At 40.4% G+C, this 25,677-nt stretch overlaps 2 protein-coding genes and 1 pseudogene across 4 annotated transcripts in view; 1 reads left to right on the top strand and 2 right to left on the bottom strand.

Moving 5' to 3' along the window:
* CAV1 (caveolin 1) overlaps nucleotides 1-2,295 on the bottom strand; it is a 32,747-nt gene extending 30,452 nt beyond the window's left edge. The window contains exons 1-2 of one of the 2 annotated variants that reach the window (XM_061197965.1): nucleotides 2,206-2,295; nucleotides 617-781 (exon numbers count right to left, since the gene is read on the bottom strand). In XM_061197965.1, coding sequence (XP_061053948.1) covers nucleotides 617-781; nucleotides 2,206-2,235 — 195 coding nt within the window. In that variant the 5' untranslated portion in view covers nucleotides 2,236-2,295. Of the gene's footprint in view, nucleotides 1-616; nucleotides 782-1,484; nucleotides 1,568-2,205 lie in introns of those variants that run through there. The other variant, XM_061197966.1, reaches the window with a different exon arrangement.
* Nucleotides 2,296-9,856: 7,561 nt separating this feature from the next.
* Nucleotides 9,857-10,744, top strand: LOC133096390 (mitochondrial carrier homolog 2-like; annotated as a pseudogene).
* A 2,691-nt stretch (nucleotides 10,745-13,435) lies between these two features.
* CAV2 (caveolin 2) lies at nucleotides 13,436-25,418 on the bottom strand. 2 transcript variants are annotated; one of them, XM_061197964.1, is made up of 3 exons: nucleotides 25,162-25,418; nucleotides 24,637-24,824; nucleotides 13,436-14,059 (listed from the first exon to the last, which is right to left on the bottom strand). In XM_061197964.1, coding segments are annotated over exons 1-3 (339 nt in total). In that variant the 5' UTR covers nucleotides 25,312-25,418; the 3' UTR covers nucleotides 13,436-14,058. The 2 variants fall into 2 exon arrangements, with proteins under 2 accessions (XP_061053947.1, XP_061053946.1); XM_061197963.1 differs by lacking the exon at nucleotides 13,436-14,059 and adding an exon at nucleotides 18,187-20,196.
* Nucleotides 25,419-25,677: the final 259 nt, after the last annotated feature.

The raw sequence follows: 25,677 nt of genomic DNA, 5'->3' as shown, positions 1-25,677 counted from the left end.
TTAAATATTTGATTCTATTCTGTATATATATATACATACACACACACACACACACATATATATATTTCATCTTTAGTCAGAAGCATTTCTACCTACTTTGTTATTTTTAAGAAAATCACTTCAGGTTATCTTAATTTTAGCTGAGGGAACCTGCTCACTTAGTATTCCGGTTGTCACCTTTGGCACAAGACCTTACCAAACGATCTCACTGCTTAATTCTATATACAGTGGAGCGCCACCCCTCACTTAGACTTTCAACCTGAAAACGGAAAAAGGGTGACCTGCAGCGCAAACATCTCACCCTCTCAAGGAGTGCGGGGCTGTCTCTTGCTGAGATCCAGAGGTTCATTTGCCAGGAGAAGGGTGCAGTTAAATGAACTCCTACAAAACTCAAGTTAGCTAAATTCCAGCTGAACTAACCGGCAGGAGCGGGGAGGGGAGGTGTAACATTTCTGACGACCGCGGGAGTTCCCACACATCAAGCCCAGAAAATGGTGAGTGTATGGCAAAGACAGGGAAAGATACACAGGCTGCTGGCCAGACAGAGGAGAGCTGTCCCGGCCCTCTCAGCGTCTTCTCGGGGCACATCCCTTCCTTGCTGGCCGCCTCACCTTACCTTGACCACGTCGTCGTTGAGATGCTTGGGGTCGCGGTTGACCAGGTCGATCTCCTTGGTGTGCGCGTCGTACACTTGCTTCTCGTTCATCTCTTCTGCCATGGCCTTGTTGTTGGGCTTGTAGATGTTGCCCTGTTCCCGGATGGGAACAGTGTAGAGATGTCCCTGCGGAGGGCGGACGGCCAGGAGGGGGAGGGTGGCACCGGCGGTGGGAAGAAAATTTCAAAAAGAAAAACCGGCGATCAGAAAAGGCAGCCTAGTAGCGCGGCAAACCTCGAGGCTCAAAATCGAACTAACCGCTTCGGAAGCGGTGGCTCCGCGCACAGTAAACTCCTTGGCGCCGCAAGCTTTTTAAGAGGATCGAGGAGAGGACACCACACCCCTCGGTACCAGGCAGGGAGCTCCTGCCTCCCCCGCCCGCCACCGCCAGGGGTCAGGGCAAACCCCGCCGTGCGGTCCGCCCCGGCCTCAGCCCTGCGCACGCCCTGCCCGCGGCACCCCGCGTAGACCCCCGCAGGGGAGAGGACCAGACTTCCGACTTTTCTCCAGCCCCTCTCTCCGCCACGCCACCCTCTACCCGAGCTCTTCACCTGTTCCCGTCCCTGGCCTCCATTTCCCTTCTCTCCATAATCCCTTCTAGCTTCATCCTTAAGACCCAGCTGGAACCCCCCGACCCATGGAGTGTCCCCATTTTCGTTCCTTCCTAGCCGAGTATCCTTCGCACCTGCCCGCGTCCCCCACCCTCCCTTTGCAGTCTCTGTTCCTGCGCAGCTCCCACCACTCCCCTGGTGCTCACAATCCCGCATCCCCCATGTTTGGGTCGAGCCAAGTGTCAGACCCTCCTAAACTCTCTAGAACGGTATCTAACCTGCACAACCCCCCGATCCACCCTCAGGTCACTCCCAGGCTGCCGGCCGGTCGCTGAACGGCAGCTGAGTTTGGGAAAACGAGGCCTCCACACCCAGGCGGAGACCGAGCGCCGGGAGGTGGTTGGAAGGGGGCGGGGGGGAGTGGTAGTTAGGGGGAGGAGAGGTCCGCTCCTCTCCAAACACCCCTGCCAGGCGCCGAGATGCAGGAAGAGTTCTTGAGGTGGCCCAAGAGCTTTGGAAAGTGCAAACAAGACGCGCGCTGTCGCCCCGGCCAGCCGGTTCAGGCGCCTGGCGGGGAGTCGGGGGGACTGTCCCCAAGACTGCGAGTGAATGAGCTCTCACCCTCTGCTCTGGCTCTCTGCCTCCCAGCAGACTGGGGCCGGACCTTGGGGGTCCCGCAATAAGGCAGTGCCCCTGAGCCATTCAGAAACGCGCCCTCGGTCTGGCAGACCCAACTTGAGGACCCCGACGACCCCCTTTTCCGCGATCCTCTAGCTTAGGGGCTGCCTTGGCCCCCTTCCTAACAGGAAAACATAACATTCCTGCCTCCTCTTCACCTCCCCGCCCAGGCCCATTCCTCAGCAATGCCAGGGGACAGGAGTGCTCCGACGTCGAGAGAGGGCTTGGGCAAGCAAAGCAGTCGGAATATTTGGAGTGGGAGATAGCAGAAGCAGCACTTCTTGGGCGCCGCGATCCCGGAGCACACCCACCCGAGCCTACCTCTGAGTCTACGTATTTGCCCCCCGACATTCTGGCCCGTGCCTGGATGAAGGCTCTGAGGAGATTTCCCTGGGCTGTGATTTAAGGGAACTGAGGAAGGAAGATCTTGTATTGTATGGGGGGGCGGGGGGGGAGGCTCTGGCGGTGGCTGGGAGGGAGCCTCCTGGCTCTCCGCCAAGGGTTTGTTCTGCTCGCGGTTGGCCGGGATGTGCGCTGCGCCGGGTCTAGGCACATCCCCAAGGTTTTGGCAGCAGAGGGCGGGGAGCGCTCGCGGGGAATAAAGAGCAATGAGAAAGCGTTTTCACCGGCTGGGCTGCTTGGGCAGATATTTCAAACCTGGGGCAACATTTTTCCAACTATAAGCCACTGAGAGGCGTCTGGGGGGGGGTGGGGGAGCTAATGTTTTCGCAGTGCATCATCCCAGCAGGGGTGGGGAGTGGAGGAAGTCGACTGCCTGCAGAGATGCCCAGTATGGGCAACCGAGCTTCAGAAAGAATTCTGCCCTGTTCTAAGCCTTTTCTTCTCATCGCCCACGTTCCATCGCTGCTTAAGACTCAACTACCTCCCTGTTTCACAGAGGAAGGGATGAAAAATGACCCGGAACCTTTAGGTGCATTTCACATCTAAACACAAGGAAGGAATCTGTGTGGGTGCGTGTGTGGTGTGCTTTTGGTGACACTGGTTTACGTCTAGTCTGTGTGGATGGAAACTTGGAGAAGCAGGCATGCAGAATTTAACGTTTACCAACCGCTTCTGAAATGTCTCTCAAATGCTTTGAAATAAGAAATAAAAATGTTTAACTTTTCTATTAATTTATTACTTTTTTTCCCCTGGAACAAAGGAAACAGGTGATGCCATATTTACAAAATACATAAAATATTTACAACTGTACAAATATTTAATTGGAGTTTCAAGTTTACCAGAGATTCTTTTTTTTTTTTTTTAAGTGCTTGGCTGTGAGTTAGAAGAGGCTTAGTTTTTCTAGTAATTGATTAGAATTTTTTAAAAAGTTGTTAGCAATGAAAATATTTTATCTGTTCCTAAATCGGGGTTTTCTTTACCTTATTATAAAGTGGCACAAGATGAATTGAGCAATAATCAGTCGTTTTACTTTGGGGCAATAATAAGGAAATTCACTATCCAAAAATGGAAAAGACATTTTGCATTACGTTCCACATGCGATCGAAAGTCAAATTATGACTTGAAATGAAAAAGCTGGGACTATACCTGAAAGGGCACAGGATACATTAAAAATACTGGCAGTCTAGAAAAGGGAAAATGGGGATGGACACAAAAGGAGGAGGAGAAAGGGAAATAGAGGATGGAACTCCTAGACTTGATTATCAAGGTGGAGAGAAGACATAAACATATAAAAGAGAATGACAAAGCACAGGTTTTTGTTATTGTTGATAGCAGAAAGGCAATACAGTTTTTGAAGAAAAGATCAATTTCAACTAGATGGCAGGGAAAGTGTCACAAATGTTGGCATGACTTTAATTATGCTGACTAGTCATCATTAGAATACTAAAGATCTTCCCAAAGTTGGGTTTTCTTAATTTTACTTCTGCCAAATTGCATTTCTAAATGCTTTGAACAGATTATATGTTAACAAACATGATATTCTAGAAGAGGGAGGTGTCAGGGTCAGTGTGTTGTGTAGTGCCTAGTCTACCTCTAATGACTGCGAAAAGATTGCTATTCCTCTAACTCCTCCTTCGTAAAAATGTTGGCTGCGAAGCAGTTGAGTTTTGTTCTATGGAAAAATGTGGAAGCTGTTTCCCATCTTTTGTTATTCAGTCTTCAGCTGCAATGAGTAATCTTGACTGTGAAAAAAGTCAACAGGAACAGGGAGAGAGCATGTCCTGCATTCCAGCAAGGAATGGACTTTGTGGGGAGGCCTGTGAGTGAATGCTTAACTAGCACTCAAAGGAGGGAAAGCAGCCTCCCTGGGGAAGTCCACCCCAAAGTCAGCACAGCACATGGAATCATAATGATCAGTGAAGCGTTGTCAATGCCAAAATGAATTCCTAATGAGAAGAAAAACCACAAACTCTTCATTAACCTGCCCCAACAAGAAGCTGGCACCAAAGAGAAACAGATCATATTCTCGTTATAATAGCGGATTGGGATAATTGGCTCCATCCAGCTTTATGAGATACAAAGAAAAGATGAAGTAGAACACTGTTAGCAGAGATTTGAAATGAATAGATGATGTAAAAAAATACATATTTTTTCTTTGATACCCACAGAGATAATTTTAGGCTTAGAGGCAAGTTAATAACTTCTCCAAATCATTTACTAAAAAAAAAAAATGGGTAAATGGCAACTCATTTGCCCTCTACTTTTTTTTTTTTTAGGAAGCAGCCTTAAAGGTCAGCTCATGCATTATATGTTACTATATAGAGAGCTGAAAGGACACAGATCATCAAACCAGCCATCTTCGAAATAAGGAAACTGAAGTTCAAATACATGAAAATGATGTGTTCTTAAGGAGTTCTGTGGGGCAATAAAACATTTTAAAATTCATAAATAACTATAGCACCTGTTAACAACTTACGGGGCGTGGGATTCTTAAGTAGTGTAATGAGGACGGCTGTGGCAATACTGTGAAGTTGCCTTTTGTGTTCTCTCATCTCTTTCTCTAGGCCCCCTAACCCCTGAGCACAGCTTCCTCTTCCCATCCCTTCCACCCTAGGTCCTCTTCATACTCTCAGCTGGCTTCATCTAATTCCCGCTCCAGGATTAGGAGTCTAAGGTTTGACCACTTATAATGATATGAAGGTTTAAAAAAGCAGTCATCTTTCCAAGATTTCTCAACACTCAGAAGCTTGATACTGCCCAAATGTGCCTTTGTTGAAGAGTTCAAAAAAGGGAGTGTAGCTTGGATTATAGTAAGGATTACCACTAGGTGTGATATAAAAACAATTTAATAACTAGTATGGCAGAGCCACCAAGCAGTCATTCTAGGCTTGAGTCACAGCTCTGGAGTTGTGCCGTAGTGTCCTGCCAGCTAGCTGCTGGCTTATTGGGATTTGGGGGCCCTTGGGAGAAGGACAAGAGGGGAGGGAGTACATTTTAGAGCAGTGACTATTTATACGCAAGTACATAAATGGCAATATTTTTACAATCTGTGTTTCAGCTGAGTATTTACCCTGTTTTCACCATCACCACCTCTCATACCTTCCCCTATTCACCCCCGTACCCCAGATCCCATTCAGGCCTTCTTCCCATACCTGCCATACCTTCTTCCATACCTTCCATTTTATACATGGAAAGAAATGGCTTTCTAGAAGAAGACTTGGCCTCATCACCCAGTCCCTTCCTATCCCTGTTCTGGTTTGAAGGCCTCACTGGAATCTTCCTCAGTTTGAGGAATTCATTGGTCTTTCCATTTTGACTCTCTTAAATGATTTTTTTCTATTTATTTTCTTAAAAAAAAAAGGACAACTATTTCTACATCTTAAAAATCTGATCAAGATGGCTGGAAAAGTATTCTTTTTATACTGTTTCTTTAAATTAGCTTTATTTTCTTTATTTGTAAAATGAAAAATATAATTGACGTCTACCCAAGAGGGGTGCTGTGAACATTCAATGAGGTGATGCATTTAAACCACTGAGGATACTGCCTAAATCAAAACAGATGCTAGGGTTAAGGAGACAAATTTCAGTCCACAGATTCAGGATTGGAATAAATGTATTTTCTTTTATAGTATTTTTATTGTAAAATAGTTCAACCAAATAGTGTAATGAACACTCACCATAAGCCTGATCAAATAATTTTGTTTTGCCTGGTTTGCTTCAGATTTTTAAAGTGGAAAACATAGATATTATTCAGCTCCCCTGTGAGGTATAACTTTCTCTTTTTTTAATAACTGAACTTAATTTCTTTTACAAACCCCATTCCTTCAGGTGGCAGAACCTTCACCTCAATCAAGTCCTAGTTTCTTCCATTTTGTTAAGGTTGTATTGCATCTAAATTCCAGGGGCTTATTGCCAAGGAGTCCCAGGGTGGGTCTGTGGAGGATAGTCTCTTCCTTAGTTGTACATCTTGGATCTCCTGATAGGTACATATCCTGTCTGTCATTGGTCCGTTCAGGATGCTGCTATAATGTCCTCATGCTGATTCAGTATGACCCTTAGGGCTAGAGACACCTTTTGCTACTTCTGTCCTTTTCTTGGGGCTCTGTGCAAGTCTGATGAATCTGGGTGGGCAGGCCTGATGCAGCATCACGGAGCGTCCTATGGTAAATGTGGTGTAGAGAACAGAATAAATGCCCTACCACCGTGCAGAGGAACTCTAGAGGGTTGCTATCTCTACAGGCCCTACTCAGAAGCAGGAGGCACAAGTACCTCTGCTCTTAGATCCTCCTTTATCTGGGTTCATGCTAGGGATGCACATGTGTCAAAAATTACTTTGCTTATTTTCCTAATTTCGTCTCCCTTGAGCAGGAAGCCTTGCTCATATATCACTCAATTTCTTTAATGCCCTGAATTCCCCCAGGACCAAGGCTTTTGGAATCAAGAGAAGCCTTATCTCTGCTTTTTCGTTGTAATAATCCTTCCCTAGGTATGGTGGGAGGTGAGGTAGGGGAAAGCTCCATGGGCATCCAGAAAAGAACATCAGTAAACATTTCAAAAGTGTCATCATTCACTAGTTTTCCTCTTTCCCTTGGAGGGGGAATTAGATGAAGCTAGTCAAAAGGTACAAACTTCCAGTTATAAGACTAATAGAGATGTAATGTGTGAGTGATAAACATAATTAACGCTGCTGTATGTTATATATGAAAATTGTTAAAAGAGTAAATCTTGAGTTCTCATCACAAGGAAAAACCTTTTTTTCCTATTTCTTTAATTTTATATCTATAGTAAATGATGCATGTTCACTGAACTTATTGGGATAATCATTTCATGATGTATGTATCATCATGCTATATACCTTAAACTTATATAGTGCTATGTATCGATTATATCTCAATAAACTGGAAGAAAACATAATCCTGATAAGATTTTGCTGGTGACATATAAGATCTATCTGGTCTTTCTGAATTATAACAAACCCTCAAATTCAAATTCCAAATGTGTAACTTTAGAACTTCTGCCAACATTTATATTTCATTGATAGCCTTATATTAAGGCTTCTATCCTTCTAATTAGCTCAAAATATTGATGGTGGAATAATATCTTTAGTCTTTAGCTTTTACTGTATCAGTTTACTATATAATTTTCCTATCAAATCTTTGTTATTCAAGACCAAATCAGTCTGACTGGTTATTCAGTATTATTGAAATAAGATTTCAGAATATGATTTTCAAAGCAGCTGACAATCTACCTTACTTTCAAAAATTAGGCCATCTTATTGTCATCGTCATTATTGTTCCAGATTTAGAACTCAATATGATGAAACTTATGATTTTTCTTTGAAAATGCAGTGAAATTTTGTCTCTAAGAGTGGATATTCAAAATTTACAGACTTCCTTTTTCTTTTATATGTAAATTTTTCCTTGAGTTTTTTCCCCATAAATTACATTAAAAACAAAATCATAATACAATCTGATTTGTCAGCATACAAGTAAATCTAAATATTGAGAAAATGCTAAATGTAAGCAAACACAAATCACATTGAGTTCTTTCTTATTTGTGCTAAAATTCCAGGTTCAATTCATCATTTCATCATGATACCATATAAGAAATCAAACTAACTGCTATGAAATTGGGGGATCTACCTACCTTGACTATTTTAATAACTGGATAATAGCCCTACCAAAATAATTGTTCCAGCATTTATTAAAGAGAGGAAGTCTTAGTCCAAACACTGATATAATCAAGGAATAATATGTTCAGAAAGCGTGAAAAGAGAGGTAAAAATATCAATATTTGGCTCATTTTTTTTTTTACCTAGGTAGATTTATATCAATAATAAAAGCAATGCTAATTACAGTCCTAGCTAATCCAAGATTGAAAATGTTTAATATGAGGCTCGGGCGTAGCAATTTTTCAGAAAAATTGGTGTCCAGTGGTGAGCCAGATTGCTACATTACATCTAGTTGAGAGAAGTAGAATTTCAGATATGTGGACAATGACTACATTTCCTCCAATTCAAGTGAAACAAAATTCTGATCACCCTTTATAAATACGGAAACTCCACAAATCTTATTCAAAGTGTGACTAATGCTCAGAAAACCTAATAGGACAACAAAATGTAATATAATATATAATGTAATATAATATATATCTGAGATAAATGGCATTTTATAGTATACTAGTAGAGTGTTTAAACAGCATACAAGTAAATCTAAATTTAGAACATCACATATTTTATTTTAACAAACAATTAATTTAAAAATTCTATTTTAATGAAGTGATAAAGAATAAAAATGGTAGTAGTCCCTGAACACTACCATGAAATTATAAGGAGATATACACTGTAAAACTTTCATATTTTTCTTAAGTTAATGTAAATATTTGGGAGGAGTCCTTTACAAAAGCCCTTTGTTTTGTAACCAACCCATCTGGCTTTGTCAGAGCTCCATTATTTAACAAAGGAAACTCTCTTTCCTTTTGGCCCTTTCCCTAGTAAATAAACTATTTACCAGGAGTTGCTTTTACCTGGGGGAAATTTATGTCTACAACCACTCCCTTTGAGGCAACAATGCTTAATCATAAAATATTTCACTCTTCAAAAAGTATGTATCAGTTCATATTGACCATTTATTAAGTGGTCTGATCTTTATAGAGAACTTTACTTTCTTATAATTATATATTGAGTGTATTGAAGGTTTTTTTTTTTTTAACCAATTCCAGGGAAAATTTGGGTCTGTAACATCAGCTTTTGTACATACTGGAGGATGGGTTTAATTCGGCACTGCTGGCTTTGTTGTCAATCAGTTAACTTACTTCAGAGGGAATGTGAATGTGTTTTAAAGCTAGTATGGGGGATTATAGTTATGGGACAGACTGTAGAATCTTTTTTTTCTTTTTTCTTTTTTGATTGTGTTGGGTCTTCGTTACGGTGCACGGGCTTCTCATTGTGGTGGCTTCTCTTGCTGAGGAGCACGGGCTCTAGGCCCGGGGGCTTCAGTAGTTGTGGCTCTGGGGCATGTGGGATCTTCCCGGACGAGGGCTCGAACCAGCGTCCCCTGAATTGGCAGGCGGATTCTTAACCACTGCGCCACCAGGTAAGCCCTAGAATCTTTTCAGAGGGTCAAATAATCTCTCTTTCAGTTTCTTATTTTCTCTGTCTTTAGCTACTTCATCTTCACCTCTCTCCATGTCTTACTCAAGCTAATTACTAGGGCCTTGCTACCCAAAGGGACCTGCAGCATCACCAGCAGCATCAGCTGGGAGCTTGTTATAAACCAGAATCTCAGGTCCAATCCCAGATTTATTGAATCAGACTCTGCATTTTAACAAGATCGCCAGGTTATTCGTATGCACATTAAACTTTGAAAAGCAGCGTTCTAGGGGAAACTTGAAAATGCTTATTCTCTGAAGGTGTTAGGGAGGTGTTAGGCAGAAGCTGGGCAGGGAGGTGCGCGAGGGTGAGTGCGCACGCACGAGGGCGGGCCAGTGAAGCCAGTGGCCCTGGTACATGATCCCAGACCGTCTCCGTTGCTTGGTGGCTCAGTCTGTATGTCCCTCAATGGGTGCCATCATGGCGGATGCGGCCAGTCAGGTGCTCCTGGGCTCTTGTCTCACCATCCTGTCCCAGCCGCTCTTGTATGTGAAGGTGCTCATCCAGGTGGGATATGAGCCTTTTCCTCCAACAGTTGGACGAAATATTTTGGGGCGGCAAGTATGTCAGCTTCCTGGTCTTTTTTGTTAGGCTTAGCACATTGCAAGCATCCATGGGAAGCGTGGGTTGTTCACAGGCTTAACTCCAAGACTGTGTTCAGGGGTCCTTGGAACTGTGGTCCATGGTAAAGTTTTACAACATTACCAGTAATGTGACAAGGTTGAGGAGTAATGATTTGGAAATGTACAGAAAGAAGTTTCATCTCTGACCGAGTTATCAAGGAGACAACTGGAGAGGTAATGGCTTCTTCTGCTGCTACTCTCATCACTCATCCCTTTCACGTGAGCACCCTGATTCATTGGCAGAGAATCCAAGTACCATGGACTTCGTGACTCCATAGTAACTATCTATCAGGAAGAGGGCATACTAGGATTTTTTGTGGGTGTTATTCCTCGCCTCCTAGGTGACATCATTTCTTTGTGGCTCTGTAACTCAGTGGCCTACCTCATCAATGTCCTTGCACCAAACGGTGGGGTTTCCCCCATGAATGAAATGAGTTATTCCCTAGCTGTCACAGGATTTTTTGCCAGTATGTTGACCTATCCCTTTGTGCTTGTCGCTAATCTTATGGCTGTCAACAGCTGTGGGCTTGCTGATGGATGCCCTCCTTACTCCCCAATATATACTTGGATAGATGGCTGGTGCCTGCTACAAAAAGAGGGAAATATGAGCTGAGGAAATAGCTTGTTTTTCCAGAAGGTCCCCTTTAAGAAGACTTATTGTTGTGACCTGAGAATGTCAATTTGAAGATGTGGGACAGGGACAGTGACATTTCTGTAGTCCCATATACACAGAATTATGGGAGAGAGTGTTGGTTTCTATACAGTGTGGCATGCTTTTTATTAAATAATCATTCAGTCTTGGGAAAATGAAAAAAAAAGGCAGAAGTTATGTCAGCAAATAAACTAAAAAACAAAACCAAAAAAATCCTCATATATAAGAACCACGAATGAAGAAAAACCTCCACAAATACATGCATAACAGAGCTTGTACATCATCGTAGGAAGAGCAGTAGTAAGGCAGCCTGGATGACTTACAGGGAATCCCAACTCCGAAAAGGAAGTAACATACTATTAAAGAAGTATTTGAAGGAAATTGAAGGAAGCATCATTTAAGGGGAAACCCTACAGGCTAAGTTGGCCAAGTTGCTTGCAGGGAACTGGCAGTTCTTTCCATTTCTATAAACTGAAGTCTTCTTGGAATGTGAAATCAAGAATTACAAACTGGACAGCAGCCAGGATGGGTTTTTGTTGTTGTTGTTGTTGGGTTTTTTTTTTTTTTGCTTTGTTTGTTTGTTTGTTTGCTACGAAAGGAGTTGAGCTGTATTAAATTCTCCCATTAGCCACACCCAAAACATGTTGGCTATGGCAAGAGCTGAGGCAGCACTGGCCTTAGGGAGGGCTTCAAAGTAGCCCAAACCTACCCTGCACTGGAAGTATGTCATGCTGGGCCAACTTCATTGAAGATTTTAAGACTGGGAGGATTTTCCTTTCCAATTCTGAATATTTCTTCAACTCTAAGAATCATGAAATCATGGAAATCTTTACATGAATCCCTAGTTCATCAGGCAGCATAGAGACTGCCTGCATCTGATCTGTCTCATCATTCCAAAAGTTCTAACATGAAAAATAGTTTATGATCTTTTTTGCCATTTCCTCTTGTTCAATATATTTAGGATCACAATTCTTTTTGCGTGTGCTTACTCTAATAAAATTATCACTTAAGATGACCCCACTTAATCTTTCTCTCAGAAAAAAAATAGTTTTAATAAAATCGTTCTTTGTACAATATTTTTCATCTTTTATGTGGCCCCTTACTCACATTTAGAATAAATAATATCAACAACTCTGGCTCTTTTTCAGGGGTCTATTTTCAAATTTATAATTATCATGAGATCTTCCTCTTGTCTAAATAAAATGCACATAAATAATTCAGTTGATTGCTCACTTGTTTTTTCTACATGATAAAAAAGTTTTTTTGATGTTTTATTTCCAATGCTTTGATCATGGCCCTCCCCCACCCCTTCCACCCTCTTCATGGCCCCTGCACATGGAGGCTACCATGGAATTGATCGAATATGCTAGATACTCTGTGGAGATTTCATTTAGTTTATAATACCTAACCCTAAATAATGTGTGCTATTTCTGTGACTGCCTCAACACGGTCATATCTAAACTGGGGAGGAAGGCTTGCTTGTATCTTATGCTTCTTTTTATATATTCCAGTGTCATGACTTCTCATTTTCCATATGGCTCCCTATTTTGATATTGACTAGTTTACCACAACTGCTTTGTGAGAAAATATGTATGTAAAAAATGTTTGTTTTTGCAGACATGTTCATTTGGTGATTTCTTTATTTTGGTGCACTATTTGCAAAGTTTCAATCAGAAAGAATATTAAACTTTGTTAGATCATTTAAGACAGAGTTCTAAAGAAATCAATATCATGTTGTGTGATCCATTGAGTTTTTCTTTGTCTCCTAGCAAAACATTGTAAGCCTTCACCCTTCAAAGCCATCTAAAATATTCAGTTCACTGGACTGGATGAGAGCAGAGAGGAGGAGAAAGAGGGAAGGAAGAGCAGAAGAGTGGGTGGACCTCTGCTAGCCATTGTCAATAGTGGGAAACATGAACACCATGCCCTATGATAGGTGTTCAGCATAACCGTTATTGCAAAGCACAGACAACATTACTATATTAAAGGTGAATGAAAAATTAGGGGAAAAAATGAGTGTGGGGATCACAATACTAATTATCACTGTAGAAAAATGTTTGTTAAATTTTTATGTATGCAAAATGGAATACTATAATGTTGTTCTATAATACCACATAATATCTTAGTAAAAATTACATATATGTGTAACTTTTAAAGATATACATATATACACATGAATGCCGATAATGTGTGGAGACACATACACTGCTATTGCAATTGTAAATTGTACAAGCCTATTGAAAAGCAGTATGACAATATACAACCAAGCCATTAATATGATTGTATATGCCAATCTGGTTTTTCTGTTTTAAAATTTCTTGTGAGCAAATTATCCTATTGGAGGAAAATAAAATTATATATGGTTTTCCCTAGAATTTTCAAGGTGTAAAATAACTGACAGTAGGATTGGATAACATACTAAAAGCTGTACAAACTGATAAGAAATTTCCAACCAAATGAAGATATGAAATACGGCCCCTATCTCGAAAGGTATATGCTTAGCCTAACTAGAAATTATTACTGTAATTATTAAGATTTTACATGTCTAGGTGTCTAGTATTAAGGAGAAAGATCATCATTGTGTTTTTGATACATAATAAGAAAGTCTTTGTTAAAGGTAGTACAATTTTATGAAATTTACAAAACATGGGAATAATAGCATGTGAAAGATAGTTTTCTTTTTAAAAAAATTTTTTTAAAGATTTTTTTTTGATGTGGACCATTTTTAAAGTCTTTATTTGAATTTGTTACAATATTGCTTCTGTTTTATGTCTTGTTGTTTTGGCCCTGGGGCATGTGAGATCTTAGCTCCCTGACCAGGGATAGAACCCGCACCCCCTGCATTGGAAGGCGAAGCCTTAACCACTGGACTGCCAGGGAAGTCCCTGAAAGATATTTTTCTGACATTAGCTGGAGTGTTAGGGCCTAGGGCACAGATCATACAGGGAAGGAAATGGTGTGCTCAGGAAAGTAGAGAATAGGACTAGGGGACGGCTCAGGGATTAGAAGGGGGCAGAGTGAGGAAGGTACAGGGAGCCCAGATACCAGGTTGTAGGGAGCTCCCACCACTGAGGACTTTGTACTGACTCCATTTATGGGAGAAAGGAAAGAAAAAAGGTGCTTCTCATAGCAGGAAAGGTGACATGACTGAACAATGAATGAAAAAGAAGATTTTGGTCGGAAGGCAGAATTAGTCATTAGAACAGCCATACCCACATCCTAGAAATAGCTGATAATCTCTGTAGTGATTAAGAGCCTGAACTCTGGTGTCAGACTCTCTTGGCTCACATCTTGACTCCCATGTGATCTTGGGAAAATTCTTCAACTTAAGGACATCAGTTTTCTCATCTGAAAAACAATAATAGAACCCACATCATAGAGTTATTGTGCAGATTAAATAAATGCCCAGCAAGTAATAAATGCTTAACAAATGGAAACGTTATTATTTGTACCAGAGATCAGAATTCTCCCACTGTTGTAATGCATGAAGGATTCCAACCGGTGTCCTCCTCAGTAAAAGAAACATGTTATCTTTGCCACCTGCCTCCCTGGGAAATGCTGTGTTTATCCCTGCAACTTTCCAAATGACTCCTTGTTTCACTGTCCCAGTTAGCTGAGCCAGCACTTGGCTGGAACTGGTGTGCCATTCAGTTAGAGAGGCAGGTCCTGCCTCCTGCCCTTCTCTCCCCTTTTGTTACTGGCAGGTGCTCGATGACAAGCTACTCAGAGGCAGGGAGAGAAAAGAATGCTCCAAAGATGACCTGTAGCTCCTATCTCTTCCTGATCCATTTATGTCTGGGAGAAATATTTGCCCTTGGTTACGTGCTCTTTCCCACTCTGAGTCATGTCTCTTCCTTTCTTTCATCATTCTCCACCCCAACCTTTTCCTATAATGGCAAAACAACTTCTCCAGCTGTGCAGCCAAGCTGAATGACCTGACACGTCCAAGTGCAGGCAGATAGGTGTCTGTCCTATTTTTGGATAATTGTTGAAGTGGTGTCCTCTGATTTCTCTGACTGCTGCATGGTCTTCTTTCTTTGCCACAGATACACGGCAACAGTCAACAGCACAGAGAGGTGAGGTGGAAGAGAGACAGATGGTCACAAGTTGTAGTACAGTTTTCATTTTAACTTTTGCTCTTCTGCCATTGTCTTTAGGGCACAGGGTTCTAGGAGAGCCCTCATGCCCCCTCCCAGGGCCCTTTTCATTTAATAAGACATAAGGAACTTTCCTTTATGGTCTTAGCTGACTTCAACTCCTTCCACCCCGTTCAGTTTCTATTGACCCCCTCACTAGGGGTTTGAACAGAGGTGTCCAAAAGCAAAACTGTGAAGGGTAAAGATTGTGTCATTGGAGCCTCCTGTTCTCCCTTTTCTGTCTTGACTTTCATTTTGGTGGTGTGTCTTTTAATCAGTGTAAGATGCTCTCAGGTGGCGCTCCACTCAAGGCCCTCGTGCTAGGGCCCCTTACATAGTTTTCAGCATCCCCTTCTCAGATCATCCATTCACATTGAAGTAATGGATGTCTACTAATAGACTGCAGTGTTATCTCACCCAAAGGTATCTTTCATTTAAACAAGCATCAAGGTGTAAGGCTCCAGTGGTGGCAGTTCAGATATAGTCCGAAGAAAGAAGCTGAAGAGTGGGTGCAAAAATGGTTTTAAAATACAACAGGGTGCCTTCTTTTGCTCATTTGGCTATTTGGGGGTAAACAGGGAGAAGAAATTGGGAAGATTAGGTATGGAAGCCGAAATTATTTTTACTCCTAAAAAATATAACCTAGATATCTTGTATATCCTTATCTTCTGCTCCCTCCTCCTTCAATTCCTTCTCTTGTCCTCCCTACATACACATATACCATGAAGGAAGGAAATATACCAAATCCTGATTTATGATAAGTTGCATTAGTGGTGGTAATTTTTCATTGCAACACTACTTACTTTTTTTTATCTGAAAGTAATATGTAATCTTGTAAAAATTCTTTAAGCTCTTGTTATCTTAAGTAAACATTCAAAAATGATGAAATTGCAAGCTAAAGAAACTGAGCCATTATTTATGTGATTTCTCCACTATGCTATTTAATTTGTCCTGGATTCAAATGAGACAGTGTATGGGACTGTGTTTTCTAAAATGTAAAACTCGATAAAAACAATGTTTTAGTATAAATTTCAAAATGGGAAATAGGATAGTAAAAGAAATAGCAACATTCTAAAATGCCAGAGAGACTGTTTCCAAACCAGTTTCTAAGTACTAGCATTTCCTACCCCTGAAGCCGTGAAAATAAATTTCAGGCAAGAAAATTGAGAGTAAAGATAGGCATTACCCCAAAAGATGAAATATACTTGATATGCTTTACATACATTTTCATTTTCCCAACTTAATGATTCATGAGTGAGAAAATGATGAGAAGGAAAATCTTATTAGGATCAGTACTTTTCAAACCCCTCATGCAAATGAAGAAAATTATGATGTCAAAATGTGATTCCCACTCCAGCTCTGCAATCATCCCAAATTTTCTTCAATTATTTATTCATGTAGTCGTTCATTCAGAAAATATTGATTGACCTCACTAAGTGCTTGGCACCATTTTAGAACCCCAGGAAACAAAGATGAAGTCATATTTTTGGTTCTCAAAGACCTAACCAGCAGTCTAGTGGGGTTATTTAACAGGGTTAGTTTTACCATGTGGTAAGTGATAATAGGGGTTTGTACAAGATTTTATATGAAGACATAGAAGAGGCACTTAATATGGAGTTCTGGAAACAGGAAGGGTTAGACAGGCCATGAGGGGAAGAGTGATGCTGCCATGGACAGGAGAGGGCTGGGCACTTCAGTGAGGGCTGCAGAAGAGAGTTGCTGAAGACAACAGTTGATAGTGAAGGCCTTGTGAACAGTGCTCAAGAGTTTGGATTTTATTCTAAGGGCAATGACATATAATTGATAGTTTAAGTGGGGGAATGACATGGAGTCTTCATGAGATCACTTCTTTTTTGAAGGGGAAGATGGATTGGAAAAGATCATATTGAAGCTGTGAGTGAGACCAGTTAAGAGGCTGTGGCAACTAGGCAGGCAAAAGATGAAGATGGCCATGATTATGGTGGTATAGCAGTGATTTGGGTAGAAAAATCTATAAATAAAATAAATTGTAATTAATTTAAAATACAGAGTAACATTATTGGGGGGAAACTGTCACAATAATAAAGACTTAGAATTGTTCTAAATCTAGGAATCCCTGTCATGAAGAATCAAAGCCACATACACAGTCTCCTAATCAACAGAACTGTGAAAAGTGAATGCATTAATTCCTGTGTTTATAGCATGCCAGTCCTTTAATTGATAGAAAATTTATGATTTTAAAAAATGCCTTTAAAAAATTCCTGGACTGAACAGCAAGATTGCATACACATGCATATACATAGCCAAGTCTTCATTCTACAGAAGTCACAGGAAACAATGAGATGGGACGCTCCTAAGAGATCCTTGAGTCTAATCCTCTCATTAAAGATAAGAAAACTGAGACCTTAAGATTAAACCATTTGTAGGAGTGACACACCTCAGTAATGGCAGTGCTGAGACAGGAATCCAGATGCCTGACCTGGAGGGCAGGGCTCTTTTCAGTAAACTCCAACAGCTTCCCAAGAAAGGCATTTAAATAAATTCATGGGATGTAGACAACTATTGAAAAGAGGGACTTTTAAGTTCTTCACAACTTTAAAGAGCACTTTAAAAAGCTAAACGCATGTTTTATTATTGGAGATTGGTCATTTTTCCAGATTAACTCACAACAAGAAAATCTATGCCAATATCAGCAACTACTCTTCACATATTGACTTTCCAAAAATAATTTTGGACTCTGGTGTGGCTTCATGGTACTGGTATCGAAGAACATGTGATTTATATTGTTTTATTTTCTTATTTAAAAAATTGAAAACAGAAATATGAATTTAGCATTAGCAAGATACTTTATTTCATGAAGAATATGAAGTATGGTTGGTTTAAGAACATGCTATTCTATCATATTCATCAAGTGACAGAAACGTTTATAGGGAACCTCTTAAATGCTGGGAAAACAAAAAAGTTAAATTACCAATCTTGTAATTTTTCACAAATACATTCCTGAATAAGCAATAACTCATGTATTTTTATATATTATGAGTTTTTTAATAAGAAAAAATTAGTTTTAAAATGTTCTTTATTGATGAGTTTGACACGTAGTAAAAGCAATAAACACATTTTATGAGTTTTTTAAAAGTTTATTATGGATACTGGGAAAGTCCCATCATCACCCACCTCTTCCCCACCCCCAAATAAAAGAACCAACATATTTGCACATGAAACCTGGATTCACTTGGTACAAAATTTCAATCTTTGAAATAAAATAGTTAATGGCAAATCTCAATAAAAAGTTATTTTGAAAATGATCAATGTTATTCAGAAATAAGGAAATCATATATTTTACTTTTTGCAAGTTAATAGGTTTTATTATATGACTGTGTATATATTTTGGCTTTAAAACTTGCCAATAGCTAGAAGATAGAAGCTCATGATTTATTTAGATAGATATTTTATTAATCAAATACATTTGCCCAATCAACATATCCAAATATTTTTTAAAAACATCTTAAATACAAGGTATAAAGTCATGAGACTTATTGACCTTTTTAACTAACTATATAGTAACATCTATATAGTCAAATGAGTAGTAATGCTTGAAGTTAATGATCATGAGAGTGTTTTCTAAGGATGCTACAATGGCCTAAGGCAGCTTTGAAAAATCTCTTTTGTAGCTACCTTCAAAAGGATATGAGTTTCATAATCTGATCATTCATTTGCTTTGGTCCCCAATAGTATTCCAATTCAATCATCCTGTATATTCACCAGCCTTAGAATTTGGGAAAATAAAATTAATCTTCATTGAATGAGGAGTTGTCCTCTATGAAGATATTCAAAGGAATGTTAATCCGAGTTCTGATAGTAATTCTGAAATTTGAGCATTTACACACTTTTAAGATACGCAAATTATAGTTAACCACTCACATCACAGACATCTTTTGTACATGCCTATCATTTTGCAATAGAGATTTTTAAAACAACAGTGACTCATAACACTGAAATAGGACTCTACAGTTCAAAAATAATAAGAATAATTTTATACTGTGTACAAGATTCATATTAGATAACATCTTGAAAGTTTGCAGCTGTTAGTTTTTAATTTATATATACGTAGCTCAGTAGCATGGACCCAGTAAATTGACAACTCTCCTGAAATTACTACGTGAATTACTGTAGTTGAAATTGTACTTAAGTGTCAGAAATAGCCTTTATTTTAAAATGTTATTAAATAGCACCAATATTACTTGAAGGTAAAGTGAAACATTAATAGGAATGCAGAATACAGGTTTAATTTCTAATTACAAGACAGAAAGCATCTCCTAGATGAAATATCAGTTGGGTTTGTATTAAGATCACAGCCAGATAAACATCAGCCATAAAACACTTCAGGATTTTGCTTGGAAAAGTTAGAAAGAAAAGCCTTGTATATCTCTCTTTTCCATTCTATTACCAAAGAAGATGCATATGCTTATGTAATCAAGACAGTGCAATCTCACCAGTGAAGTTCCTTGTGGAAGATACATTTACTCCTATATATTAGCTCAACAAGATAACAAATATAATGAGTTCTTTAAAGCAATCTGATTAGAGCAACATTTACAATAAGTACAAAATATACAGTAAATTAAAACATCTTGTTAAATATGCCTGTAGGTTAACTATGCCCTATTTAAAGGAACATATTTTCACATTTGTTTTATTATATTTGAGAGCCCCTATCATCACTGTATGCTTTTGTTACTGTAATTTCTAGAATCTTTGTATTATCTTATCTCTAAGTATCCCCATGACTTTACCTGCAAAGGTAATTTAAGAAGTATTACTTCCAAAGTAAAAGAAAAATAAGAAATTCCATATTTTTATGAGCAGTTGTACACAAAACTATTGTAGTGTTTGAGAGAAATGTTCCTTGATCATTATAGATTCATCATTACAAAATGTATACTTACATACTAAAGCAAGAACTGTCTGCCTTCAAAATTAAGTGTTGCCAACCCACTTAATAATTCTGGTTATAAAGTTAGATATGAAATCCTTGGCTTTTAATATAGAAAAGCATTATTTGAAAAGATCTGAAAATAAACATTTCTATATGTGGTTGCCCATCTTAATAGCTTTCTTAATTTGAACATTTGGGGAGTTAACAGAACAGTAGTGCCTTTATGTTATAACAACAAAGAAGTATTACAGTATCCAAATCTCTGGACCTGGGGTCCAAATATTCAGTCATGGCTCAGTTGCAGGCTGACAGAAGAGAAGCTGCGTCCTACGCTCCTACACAATGGGGCAATGACAACATCTGTTACGCTCTTCCATATTGTCTGCACTGAAGGCAGGACCATTAGGCAGGTCTTTACAAAAGGCATTATAATCCTGGAATGGAGGAAGAGAGATGTGTAAAGATTATTAGTGTTACCAAATAAGGCCATTGACTATTGCACATGCATGAAAAGATATAACAATGGCCCAGTTCACCTAAGCCGGATTGAGCATTTGAAACAAATGAACAGTGACCCACATCATGATAAGATGCACAGAAAATATGTTGCTTAAAAAAAATAAACAAGAATGTACATGATAAACACCAATATTCTTTCTATTGGTAGCAGGCAATCTAAAATAGTAAAGCAAAACATAAACAAAATAGTAAATTTATTTACCTGATCTCTGCCCCTAAACATTAACCTGCCTAAATCTTCATATGTCTCTGAGGTTCTACTTCCTGGTAGCTTTTCCTGTTGTCTCATCCCACTTCCTCCCCGTTGGACCAGGCTGGGTTGGATACCCCTTTTTTGTGCGTCTAAAGTACGGAAACAAACTTCTTAATCCTCAAATTTACCAAAAGATATCATAATGGATGCTTACCGCTTATATTTCTGTCTTTCCTATTAAAATGTAAGCTTTTTAAGTTAGGACATCCTTTACCCTTGGTAAATACTTGAGCTGAAGTGAATTTAGCATTCTCATATGCTTTATATTATTAATTTTCCATAGTAATTACACACACTGAAAAGGGTTGTGTAGTACAGTTAAAAGAGCCCTTCAATTATGTCAGAACTCTTAGACAAGAAAAACTAGAGTATCCTGAATTTATTTTTTCTTTATGCCTTTTCTTAAGATAACCACATATTTTCATATTCCTCAGGCTGGTTAATTTTTTCTGTAACCCTCTGAATAATGTTCTTTGTCATAGTAATGCTTTTTGGGCACAAAAGTATTTGTGAACTCTCAGGCATTGCTGGAGGGCTTCAATAGAATTTTTATTATTACTCGGGTGGGCACAAAGAAGTAAGGTTGATTTTCTTTGTTTACTACTAAAATGTGACTTAAATATAGGTCTGTTGTATTTAGCCCAAAGTAAAGAGAAGATCAGGCATTTGAGTGATTGAGATATTTTTAGAATACTGAATTATTCATATTGACTGCCTGCATAGATTATATTTATCTTGTGTTTTGTTCCAAGTGCTAAAGACTTGAAGCAATTTTTTAAAGAAAATTAATTACTAGGTGTTTCAGAGCTAAATAGTTGAACAGAAACCTGAATGATGGCAACTTTTGACTTCTTATCCCATTATGTTTCTCACTTGATATGTGGCCTTGGGCAAATCACTACAAATTAAAGTAAGAATAGGAAATCTTATAGACCGGCTATCAGGATTAACACTTACTATGCATCGCTGACAGGTCCATATGATGCTGTCATTATAATGAATAATAAATAGAACTATTTTGAAGTCAGAATATATAATGAAAACAATTATGACAAAATCATCTTAATTTGACTTAAGTTTAGTTTGGAAAGCTTCCTAACCAAATTCACTTCCCTCAGAATATAATGCACTTTCCATTCTTTCTTAGGCTGAGAAATTTTCTTTCCCCTAACTCCTTAGATCTCCATGTCCTAAGAGGGAATTAAACACAGGACAAAAGTGCAGCAAAGTGCAATTGCCCACATTTGAGGACTCAGTTCATAGGATGTGGTGAACTCATTTTAATTTTATTTTCTTCAAGTTGTTGTTCTCTCACTTTGGATCAGAGGATCCAGTGATCCTCTGACAACAAACTTAAATTGTGTTCTCAACATCCCAGTTAGTTTCCTTTCTGAAACTCCAGGCAATTTGGAGCGACCCAAAACTTGGTTGGGGCTCTATGTGACCAACCAAATATTGCTTAAATAAATCTTATAATTAGCAAGATTATATATTTATCCATTGGATAATAAATCCATTAGAACTGGGACTTTTGTTTAGCTTTGTATTAACTATAGTGTCATAAGACTGCCTTGTCACAGCAATTTGCTGTATTAAAAAGTCTTCTGGGAAATGAGACTGCTACTACTGAATTTCCATCAGTTGGACCATTTATTTGAATTGCATCCCAGCAAAAATAAAAGGTAGAGGGGTCCAAGCCACATTTCTTTGGTATGATCCACTTATGACCAATAACCTGTGGTTGCCAAATGGCATATACCTCAGTTTATGGTATGGACTCAAACCAATTCACCGGTCCCTAATGACCTGCACTTCTGGCCTAGGATCCAACATCACCAGACTGAGTTCTGAGTGTTTTGTTTTTGTTGTTTGTTTGTTTAAATAATCTAAAGTCAGATCCACTGTGACCATGCAGTGTGGTTCAAAGAACTTATTACTGCATATTTTCATAGCTTTGATTACCAAGAAAAAAAGTTTACTCAAATGGGTTTGCTCTTCTATAAGGCCTCTCCTTGATCTGGTCTTATTGTGTCACTGGAATGTGATCCATAATGATAAATCTATTTTATCAAGGTATAAACTAACTTTTAAACATTTTTGTTTGAAGTTACTCCTCTACTTGCAATCACAGCTGCCTGATGACAAATGTATGACAGTTAAATATTAATGTCCCACATGAATGTAATTTGAAAAATAAGCTGAAGTTAAATAATACATTTTCTGTGGCTGAAAAAGAAGTGGTTTGATGATTCACCGCTGGAAGCACTACACAAAAAACATCTCCCATTCTCAGGAGAGCCAGGTGGAGAGAAGCATCATTTGGCTAATTGTAGTTTTACTTATATCTCTCCACCATTTAGTAAATGGAAACCTTTTTGTTGTCAGTTATTCCACAAGTGCTTTAGGAAAGCCTAGCTTTGTTGACTGGCACTCTATGTTTCCAAATAGCTTCATAGACAACATTTCACAATATGTTATGTGGTCACTCAGTTTTTCACATTTTGGAAAGTGAGAAGATGGACATAGAGTTTAGATGACTGGTTTTATTCAATTAGGAATCCAAAATTTTATGCGCTGACTTGGGCATCTTTTAAAAAAATTCATGTGCTAATGTCAAAATATAAGCTTAACTATACATCCTTTGTGGATCTGCTCATGTAAAAAGGCAAAGATTTTCATTCCTCTGGCAGTTTTTTGGCACTTTCAATATAGTTTAGTTGTTTACAGTTTTTAGTGATCAAATTAAATTGATGTTTGTTGTTTATCCTTTACTTATTGGGCGAACTTCAATTTATCCTTTAAAAGCCTTTGTAGACCCTTTTCTTTTTAAAAGCCTTCCCTGTGCTTCCCTCCTCCACAGATCTAGCTGGGCTTTCCTCAGCAGCCACCTCTGTACCTAGCCAGTTGTCCTGATGTGCTGTGAGTAAGCTGAAGGCAGATCTGGCATCTTATTCATTCTGCGCCCAGTGCCCAGCACAAACTAAGCACTCAATAAATTTTCTTCGTTGAACTAACTAGCTAGCTAACTGACTAAAGAAATTGATTCAGATGGTAGAGGGGAATGGAGAACAATTTCATAACTTCTAACAATGAACACAACATGTATTAGGGTGTGGCAATACCATATAAAGTGATTAAGAAAGACATGGAGACATCTGGGGTTATACATTTCTGCAGGACTGCCCTAAAAGACAAGCTTGGCAATTGTTGCCATACAGGGGATAATCTGAATGTTCTTCCTCTCAGAATAAAGTGGACATTTTTTAAAACAACAATAACAAAACTTCTTGGTAAAATATGACATTTCCTTTAAAATTTTTTAACGCTTAAAAATGTTCTCTATAGCTTTATGATGCATTTTGTGTGTGAATAAAGTTATTCAAAATGTCCCAAAATGTCCAATAGTTTCTATATTTATTTTCCCTTTTACTAGATGCCACTCCTGTTGGTGCCTCATAGGTGAAAAAGTAACTTGGAAGCCTTCTCATTTCATTGTCCTGCAGTTTGAGTTTCATTCATTTGTGCTGGGGGCCCCTTCATCTTAATTGCACACATCTTGCCTCTCCTCTGTTCTCATCCTTGCCATTTGCCAGTGACAGGATTGGAGCCGCCTCTCCATAACACTGCTTAACCAGGTCTGACATCCCTCTGCAATGATACTGTCACTGGCATTCTGCTCAGAGATCTCTTTTGTTTTACCCCAAGCACAGGTGGTGACTGAATAAAAGGTGATGAAAGAAATAAGAGCCCTGCCCAGAACCACGGGCACAAGTCAAAACAGGGCCCTATGAGAGAGCAGCCTGTGGCTGGAAGCATGGCTTCCAGATCTCCACCTCCACAGTCAGCTGGGCTTTAGCATTCGAAGGAAGATCACACCCGTGGACAGAGGGATCTTCCTTCTTCTGTTTAAACTCCTAACCCAACCTATTCTAAAGAAAGCACACTACCCTTCAAGGCCTCCCAGTTCTGCTACTGCGTTCAGAGATGATGCGCCTTCTTTAACCTGCAAGCCGGCCTGGGAGAAGGGGAGGGCAGGGGGCAGGTGGCAAAGAACATTCCTACGTTTCAGAAAGCCGGCCCACCCCAGTGTGCCCCTTCTCACCAGATGTGCAGACAGCTGAGGATGGCAAAGAGAATTCCCGCAGCGAAAGCCAAGGGGATAGCCAGGAACACCGTCAGGAACTTGTAGATCACGTATTTGCTGATTTCAAAGAGAGCGTGGCTGCAGATCCACACTTTGTCAAAAGAGTGCGTAGACACGGGCTCTGCAATCACATCCTCGAATCCCACCTGCGGAGACAAGACTCAGGGATCAAGAAATGCCGCCCAATCTGCCTCTCCAGGATCCAGGAGAGCTCGGGGTGGGAGAAGCAAGAAAGAAAGACTTGGCTGCGGTGCCCCACCTTCTCTTAGGGTCACGGTGGGCGCACAGGAATTTGGCTAAGAATTCCTGGCTACTCAGGCGGCCCCACAGAGGGAATCCGGATCCCGTACCCTGCGGCGCGGACCCAGTGGCGAGGGTGGGAGTTGGGGTCGGAGCAAGTTAGAGGGGGCACCCCCACTCCCAGGCTTTGGCGGGGGCTTGGGTCTGCCTCAGGCCCAGGGTAGGGCCCGCCCCAGGCTTCACCTTGAGATGCGAGTTGAGCCGGTGGGGATCTCGGTCGCTGCCCGGATCCACGAACTTCTCGGGGTCGGCGTAATCTACGCCGCTGTGGCGGCTGTAGGAGTCCTCGTCCATGAAGAGCTGGACATCCGCCTTCTCGGTCTCCAGCCCCATCTCAGCGCTTGGTGCGCGGCAGCTGCAGCCCGGCTGGCGCAGCGCGGCTCCCGACCCGCGCGGCTTCCCCTTCCCGTTGCGCTCGACCCCGCCCCGCCTCGCCTCGCCTCGCCTCGCCTCGCCTCTCCCCGCGCGGCCCGGACGGCGGTAGCTTCCCGCTGCCGGCTCCTGCTCCGGCGCCCGCGCGGCCGCAGTCCCGCCCCGCGGCCCGGCCAGGGGGCGGGGGCCGAACGCAGCCCGCGAGATGGCTCCCGCCCCGCGCACCCCGCCGCCCGTCCCTGGTCGGGTCCCTTGTCGGGTCCCAGTCCGGCCCAGGCCAGGAGAGGGATCAGGGGGATGTCCAACCAGGCAGATCCCGGTCCTGCC

The sequence above is a fragment of the Eubalaena glacialis genome, chromosome 8 (assembly GCF_028564815.1).
Source record: "Eubalaena glacialis isolate mEubGla1 chromosome 8, mEubGla1.1.hap2.+ XY, whole genome shotgun sequence".
In the NCBI taxonomy this organism is placed as follows: domain Eukaryota; kingdom Metazoa; phylum Chordata; class Mammalia; order Artiodactyla; family Balaenidae; genus Eubalaena; species Eubalaena glacialis.
The sequence above is the reverse complement of the archived record's forward strand: the minus strand, read 5'-3'. Positions and strand labels throughout refer to the sequence as shown.

What these genes read in the sequence shown, in the direction of transcription:
- CAV2 (XM_061197963.1), bottom strand. Translation starts at nt 25,311, where the DNA reads ATGGGGCTGGAGACCGAGAAGGCGGATGTCCAGCTCTTCATGGACGAG. An exon ending in GGCTCAACTCGCATCTCAAG is followed by an intron (nt 24,825 to 25,161) that starts GTGAAGCCTGGG and finishes TTGTCTCCGCAG; the next exon opens with GTGGGATTCGAGGATGTGAT. An exon ending in CTCAGCTGTCTGCACATCTG is followed by an intron (nt 20,197 to 24,636) that starts GTGAGAAGGGGC and finishes CCTCCATTCCAG; the next exon opens with GATTATAATGCCTTTTGTAA.